The 8,377-nt window shown below is 37.9% G+C and overlaps 1 protein-coding gene across 2 annotated transcripts in view; it reads right to left on the minus strand.

The window, feature by feature from the left end:
- Positions 1–8,377, minus strand: part of Pafah1b1 (platelet activating factor acetylhydrolase 1b regulatory subunit 1) — a 53,253-nt gene that overhangs the window by 26,598 nt on the left and 18,278 nt on the right. For both annotated transcript variants that reach the window (XM_021175675.2, XM_021175674.2), the window contains exon 2: positions 2,094–2,303. In XM_021175675.2, coding sequence (XP_021031334.1) covers positions 2,094–2,125 — 32 coding nt within the window. In that variant the 5' untranslated portion in view covers positions 2,126–2,303. The remainder of the gene's footprint in view (positions 1–2,093; positions 2,304–8,377) is intronic.

The following is an 8,377-nucleotide window of genomic DNA, read 5'->3' on the forward strand; positions in this document are numbered from 1 at the left end:
ACAGAACCATCCTGCCAGCCCCTACCAGTGATTTTTAACCACTTGGCATTGGCAATATCCAGACACTTTTTTGTTGTGGCATATAATAGGTAGCAGATAGATAGTATCTTTCGCAATCATATATACCAAGAACTTTTTGTTTGTTTTCCTCCCCACCCCACACAGGGTTTCTATGTGTAGCCCTGACTGTCCTGCTGGAACTCACTCTGTTGACCAGGCTTGCCTCCAACTCAGAAATCCACCTGCCTCTGCCTCCCAAGTGCTGTTTTCCAAGACAGGGTTTCTCTGTGTAACATTACTAGCTGTCCTAGAACTCACTTCATAGACCAGGCTGGTCTCGAAGTCAAGAGATCAGCCTGCCTCTGCCTTCCAAATTAAAGGTGTGTATGCTTCTGATGTTAGAGGCATTGGATCCTCTGGAGCTGGAATTACAGTGAGTTGTAAGCCACATCACTTGGATTTTAGGGACACACACAGGTCCTTAGCAAGAATAGTTACACACTCCACACTCAAAAACCACTGAGCCAACTCTCTTACCCCTCTTTTTCATTTTTAATAATAGACTATTTCTTGGTTTGGATTTATCTATTCTTTCTTCTTGATTTGTGTAAGTGGGACATTTAGGATCATGCATATATTTCTTGTTCCTTATTGACAGTTCTAGATTTAATGTCCAATGATGATTCTTTGCTTAAGCCATTCTTTACTGATAAAAGATAAAGAGACACTATGACAAATTAAAGGAGTATGTTTTATAACATCCTAGATTAAAACAAACAAGCTAGGGAGATAGCTCAGTGAGAAAACTGCTTGCCATCCAAGTCTTAGGACCTGAGTTCAGATCCCCTACACTTACATACAAGAGCTAGATTTGGGGGGCTGTAGAGATGGCTCAGCCATCTGCTCTTCTGAAGGTCGTGAATTCAAATCCCAGCAACCACATGATGGCTCACAACCATCTGTACTGAGATCCGATGCCCTCTTCTGGGATGTCTGAAGACAGCTACAGTGTGCTTAAATATAATAATAAATAAATAAATAAATAAATAAATAAATAAATCAGAAAGAAAGAAAGAAAGAAAGAAAGAAAGAAAGAAAGAAAGAAAGAAAGAAAGAGCGAGCTAGATTTGGTGGCAGTGCTCAGATGCCCAGCCAGCCAGCTTTGTCGAATTGCTCAGTAATAGTAATAAGATACTATCTCAAAAAATAAAATTGCAGAATAACAGTGGCATAACTATACCCCCACACACACACATGCACACAAATATGTATACATGCACACATCATACAATTACATAAAATTAAGTAATTACTCTTCCTTCTGTTCTGCTTTTTTGACATAGTGTAGCTCTGGATAGCCTGAAACTCACTATGTAGACCAGGTTGACCTCAAATTCAGTGACCCACATATCTCTGTTTCTTTTTTTTCTTTCTTTTTTTTTTTTTTTTTGGTTCTTCGAGACAGGGTTTCTTTGTATAGCCCTGGCTGTCCTGGAACTCACTTTGTAGACCAGGCTGGCCTCGAACTCAGAAATCTGCCTGTCTCTGCTTCCCGAGTATGTATGTATGTATATATGTATGTATGTATGTATGTATGTATGTACGTACGTATGTATGAAGTAAGTAATTCCTTGCTAAAAGAAGGTCCAAATTTGAAGGCAAGACAGTGTCAACACTAATATAGCAGATGCTGGTAAAAATACTTTAAACTTGGGACTTCCCAAGACTGCATTGTATTTTGCTACTGCTGGTCACTGGTGACACACGCCTTTAATCCCAGCACTTGGGAGACAGAGGCAGGCAGATTTCTCAGTTGAAGGCCAGCCTGGTCTACAGAGTGAGTTTCAGGACAGCCAGGGTTACACAGAGAAACCCTGTCTCCAAAAACCAACCAAACAAACAAAAACAAAAACCAGTTTTGTTCCCACCCTGGTTTTTCTCCCATCTTTTGTGACAAGGTTTCAGGTAGCCCAGGACTAGCCATGAACTTCCAAGGTAGAAGATGATGGATGGGCTTGTCTTTACCACCCTAGGCCTAGTTACTCATGCCTAGTTTATAAGAGGTTTCTAAGTAGCAGAAAACAGAAACTTACAGTTCATCTCGTTGTCTCTGGGACAGCACCATTTTGGCTTTAATGTCAAGCTTATTTGATATAGTGGTATGTCCCTCCAGAAAAATCAAAAGTTGTGATCCCTGGATTTGAATTAAATATGCCACTATGTGGCTTCCACAGAGGGAAAAATGATTCTTTTTTTCAAGTGAATCCAATCAGCAACCAGTCAACAAGTAAGGTTCATTCCACCTAAAAAGAAAGAAAAAATATAATTATTCCCCTCACCTAAAATTTTATTATTACTAAACTATTAATTATAGAACATAACTGCAGTATTATAATGCTAATTAATGTGTATATTAGATGATATAGTCAACCTACAGTTTAAAAAACAAATTAGTCAATGCTAAAGTAAGTCCCTATCCCCCCAAAAAAACAAAAAACAAAAAAACAAAACAAAACAACAACAACAACAAAAAACCCCAAAAACTGCTATGTAGACCAGGCATCCTCCTGGCCCCGTAAGTGTTTCAGACATAGGTAGTATCCCCAAACCCAGCCATACTTTATGTAGTTAAAACTACTACTTTCAATGATCTAATGATGCAAAACAGTACTTTTGTTGCTATTTTTGAGCTGGGAGTCTAACAAGGTAGCCCTGGTTGCCTACCACTCTTAACAATCCTCCTGCCTCAGCTTCTAATACTAGGTTTACAGACATGCACCACCACATCCAGCAACATAGCAAATTTGCCTGTTTAATTTCTATTATTAATATATAGCTGCTGTAGAAAATGGTGGGGGCTAGAGAGATGGCTCAGCAGTTAAGAGCATCAATTGCTCTTCCAGAGGACCTGAGTTCAATTCCCACCAACCACATGGTGGCTTGCAACATCTGTAATGTGATCTAAAGCCCTCTTTTGAAGAGGGTGTACTCATAAATAAAATAATATTAAAAAAGAAAAAGGAGGTACAGGGTGTATATATTTGAGTGAGTATGTAAGTATAGAGTCTCTGTATGTGTGAGTATATAAGAATATATGGGCATTGTGAAAGGGTGATTGACTACAAGTGAGGATGAGAAAAAGCAATCAAGGAAGTAAAGGTCCATCACAGACACCAAAATCGTTGGATGCATTCAGCACGAAGTTCACTGATAACCTTGTTGAGAATGGTTTTGGCCAAATGTTAAAAAAAAATGGCTTAACATGACAGTATTAATTATTTAAAAACAACAAAAACTGGCCTGGCAACCCTCCCACCTCAGCCTACCAGGTACTGGATTACAGGAATGCATCAACATGCCTGGCTAGAAAACAGTTTAAATGGATAAGAAAGAGTAAAGATGATACCATAAAAATTTTTACAGGTAAATATAAGCATTTGTTTTCTCTGCCAGTTAAGATGCTTAGACATTGCCGGGCGTGGTGGTGCACGCCTTTAATCCCAGCACTCGGGAGGCAGAGGCAGGCGGATTTCTGAGTTCGAGGCTAGCCTGGTCTACAGAGTGAGTTCCAGGACAGCCAGGGCTACACAGAGAAACCCTGTCTCGAAGAAAAAAAAAAAAGATGCTTAAACATTGATGGGAAAAAATAGACACAAAAGAAAACAACAACAACAAAAAATTATAAAGAATTTTTTGTTTGTTAGAGACAAGGTATGTAGTCCTAACTGTCCTGGAACTCACTATGTAGACTAGGCTGGCCTCACAGAGATATGCCTGCCCCTGCATCCCAACTGCCAAGATTAAAGGCGTGCACCACCACTACCTGGCAAGTTTTAAAGAATTTTAATTTCAATATAAGCAAAATACTCCCAGCTTTAATTGTAGATACTCTAAAAAAAGGCTACTATAATATTAGACAAACAGGATGTACAATTATACCTATGTATTTTATACTAGTGTAGTGAAAGAATACTGAAATATTGTTACTATAAAATCAATCTGATCAAGTCTCTGACTCTATCAATTTGTAATAAGTAAAGGGCAGGGGAACAAATAGCCTTAGAAAGCAAATTATTTAGTTTCTTCAAGAAAAGAAAGACAGAAAAGGAACCTGAGGATTCAAAGACAAGTTGGCTCAAACCTCCAATCACAGTATTCAAGAGGTTAAGACAAGAGTATCTTCACTAGCTCAAGTAAAATCCTGGCTAAATTATGAGTTTTAAGGCCAGTCTGGGTTGTCTCAAAAATAAATAAATCAAGTAAAAGATAAAGAGATATTCACCATCTGCATTTTATGAACAATGTTTAGATCTCAATCCAAACAAACTATAAAATAAAGCAATGAGCAGAGATGCTTGGAAAAATCTGAATACTGATTAGAAAACTGATTATTAAAAAATTACAAAATTCACTATTCTCTTGGTTTTATCTAATTAGGTATTTTGCATATAAAGCCTTTTAAAAGTAGACCTGTGACGTAGTTCCATGGCAGACAAACCTCACACTCACACACACACACACACACACACACACACACACACAGTTCTTACCACCACAAATCTCAGAGGAGTAATAGAGGAAAGAGAGGGAATGAGATTTAGATGCAATAAAAATGGTTAGGCATGATCATTATTGGTGTATAATTCTAAAACATTAATATATACTACCACTCAGAGTACAGGTGTATTCCTAAGTAAGCCATTTTATCCAATTTCCTTCACACAGACTTAGGTTACATGGGAGAATATGGATTTAAGGCCAGCCTGAGTTTTTTCCCCCCACCAAGAATCACTTCTACCATTCTCAAGTGTAGTAGCTCCCAAATTAAAGCAAAGAGCTGAAAGTAGAAGTGCTATAGATTTGATTATCAAAGTAGGTTTTGGGCTTTAGATCAAACAGACTTACATTCAAATTTTTAAGTCCAAACTAGACATCCACTGCTTTCTGGTATTATCAATCACTTGATGTGACCTTTCACTAAAAAACATGTATTCTATTATACTCCCTGTGATAGTTAATTTTGTGTGTCAGCTTGGCTAAGAAAGCCTTAGTACTCAAATATTTGGCCATACATTAATGTAGCTGTGACTGTAGGTATTTTAGATAGGATTACTATTTAAATCAACATACCCTAAAAAAAGGTCAGCATACCCTGAGTAAGGCCAATTACTCTTTATAATACAGATGGGTCTTAGCTAGCAGTAGAAGATCTATGAGTAAAGATTTTCCATATCCTTCACACCAGAACAGCAATTCTTCCCTTTTAGTCTGTCAGCCTTCACTTTTAATTTCTTAAAATCAAGTAGGTGAATGCAAATCCTGCCAGTTATAGTTACAGTAAAATATATCCCTTTAATTATAGGGGTTTAGACTATCCTAAAGAGTACAGGATAGTTGGACATAATGGCTCATGCCTTAGGCAAGCAGAAGCAAGCAGATCTGTGTGAGTTTGAGGCCAGCATAGGCTAGTGAGTTCCAGAACAGCCAGAGCTGCAAAATGAGACGCTGTCTCATCAACAAGAAAGGATACTAGAATAAGTACTCTCATATTGCTTAACTTTACTTGGTTTGCTCAAAGAAAATCATTACAAGTTCAATGTTTAAAGTGGAAGAGAATATATACAAAGGGAACCTAAGTACCACAGAGGCCTGATTTGAAGAACTGTATTTTCCCCCTGGTTTTTCAGAAACAAGGTTTCTTTGTAGTCCTGGAACTTGATCTGTAGACCAGCCTGGCTTCAAACTCAGAGATCTTCCTGCCTCAGCCTACCAAGTACTAGGATTAAAAGGCCATGCATAACCACCACCTAGCCAAAGAACTCTATTCGTAAATAAAAGAAGTACACTAGATTTTTCTAAAAAGCTACTAATAGTTTACTGGGGGAGTTTAGCAGCTATTCCCTTGGTATTCTCTGTGAAAACTAATATCCTTTGAGGGTTAGGAAAAGTAAAAAACCTTAGCTAGATACCCTGGTACATAAATTCCCTTTGGAGGCACAGGCAGGTAGGGATCTATGAGTTCAAGGCCAGCCTGAACTACAAAGCAAATTCCAAGACAGCCAAAGCTACACTTTATCTCCCCCACCACCATGCCACACACAGGTTTGAATACTTGCACCCACATGGCGGCTCACAAGCACCTGTAATTCCAGTCTAATACCTTCAGTCTTCCAAGGTACTAACTGCATGTCACACAGACTTGCATGTAGGCAAAATATCCATACACATAAAAATATTTTTAAGTAAAAAACCTTTTTCAAACATACAACAAACTAGAAAATAGTGTTCTTTTTCAACAAAGATTATTCATAGCTCCCAAATGTAAAAAGGGTGTTTGCTTTAACTTCATAAGTCATTTTGAACCTCTGACAGTTTTAAAGAAACTAAGAATTGTTAGGACTTTATTATAGACAGCTCCTCAGCCCAGAAAATAAAACCTCAGATGCTGTTTTTGTGATACATGTCTATAATCAGAGAACGTATTTTAAAAAAAAGAAGACAAATACTTATTTTAAGGTCACATTTTTTTCTTTTAAACTTACTTTAGTGTTAGTCTACACTTACATAATTGCAAACACGTAGCTAGGCATTGCAAAGTTCATGTATAGGCATGCTTGGCACATTGCTTTAAACAATCTGTAATATGAAGATGTGCTATTTCCTAATAAAGTTTCCCAATAAGCATACTCTATTCTACTAAATCCACAATTTTTCAAGTTTTTTTTTTGTTTGTTTGTTTTTGTTTTGTTTTGTTTTGAGACAGGGTTTCTCTGTATAGCCCTGGCTGTCCTGGAACTCACTTTGTAGACCAGGCTGGCCTTGAACTCAGAAATCCGCCTGCCTCTGCCTCCCGAGTGCTGGAATTAAAGGCGTGCGCCACCACTGCCCAGCCAAGTTTTTTAAAATTTTATGTGTATGAATGGTTTCCCTAAATGTGTGCATATCATGGGAGTGTCTGGGGCCAGAGGATGTCAGATGCCCTGGATTGGAGTAAGACAGTATGAGCCAACATGTGGCTTCTGGGAATCAAACGTGAGTCCTATGCAAGAGTAAATAATGCTCTTAAAAAGCCAACTCTCCAGCCCTAAATCCACTAGTTCTTTTTGTGTGTTTTTTTGTTTTGTTTTGTTTTTCAAGACAGGGTTTCTCTGTGTAGCCCTGGCTGTCCTGGAACTCACTCTGTAGACCAGGCTGGCCTCGAACTCAGAAATACACCTGCCTCTGCCTCCCAAGTGCTGGGATTAAAGGCGTGCGCCACCACTGCTCAGCCACTATTTCTTGGCTTACTGAAATTCTATGATGGCAAGAAATTACTACATAATATGAAAACTACACTAAATTATACTCCTGTACTGGAACATAACTTGGGAGTCTATTATTCTATTAACTGAAAGCTGTCAAGGGAGAACACATACCAGTTTAAGTAAATAAAGCAATAATTCTTTATACTAGAAAGCACTTCAGAGAAAGAACAATAAAGGGGACATACACTGTTTTCTCAAAATAATTTTGCTATAGTTAACTATTTAAATACAGACTAGAATTGTTCATCAGAATCACCTAAGAAACTCTGAAAACAGTAGCTAGGCCTCATTCTCAAAAATGCAGAAGCATATATATTTTAATTTTATTCAACAGATAAAATGTAATCCTTATGACTTTGATGCACACCCCCAATAAAGAGCCAGATAGTAGTGCACACCTTTAATCCAAGCACTCAAAAGACAGAAGCAAGTGGATTATCTGCGAGTCTGAAGCCAGTCTGGTCTACAGAGAAACCCTGTCTTGAAAACAAAACAAAAACAAAAAAGGAGGAGGGGGGAAGAAGGAGGAGGAAGAGGAAGAAGAAGAGGAGAGAAGGAAGGAAGGAAGGAGAGAGAAAAAGAACGAACGAATGATTGAACCAGACAGTAAATAGGGAGTGGTGGAAGAGCCTATAATCCTAGTATTCCAGAGGCCAAGGCAGACTTGTTTCAGGTTCAAGGTCAACCTTGACTACAGCAAATTATATAGTAAGAGCCAAATCCTACCACTACCATAAAAATAAATTAACAGAAAGCAGTATAAAGGCTAGCTAGTATTAAAAGATTAAAAGCAAAATTACAGAAGAAAAAAAAAAGAAAAAGAAAACTGAAAACTAACATTGTCAGCAAATCTTATGGGTGCTATTGGAAGACGGCTCATTGTAGAGTACTTACTTGCCTAATGTATACAAGGCCATGAGCTTGATCCTCAGCAGCATAAATTAATACACACCCAGTTTCTAGGTTTTTGTTTTGACCCACACAATGAAAAAGAACAGACTCAGCAAGTTGTTTTCTGACCTCCATATATGTGATGTGGTATGTGTGCATAAAAAAAAAAAAAAAAAAAAAAA

This window comes from Mus caroli, chromosome 11, assembly GCF_900094665.2.
Source record: "Mus caroli chromosome 11, CAROLI_EIJ_v1.1, whole genome shotgun sequence".
Classification (NCBI taxonomy): domain Eukaryota; kingdom Metazoa; phylum Chordata; class Mammalia; order Rodentia; family Muridae; genus Mus; species Mus caroli.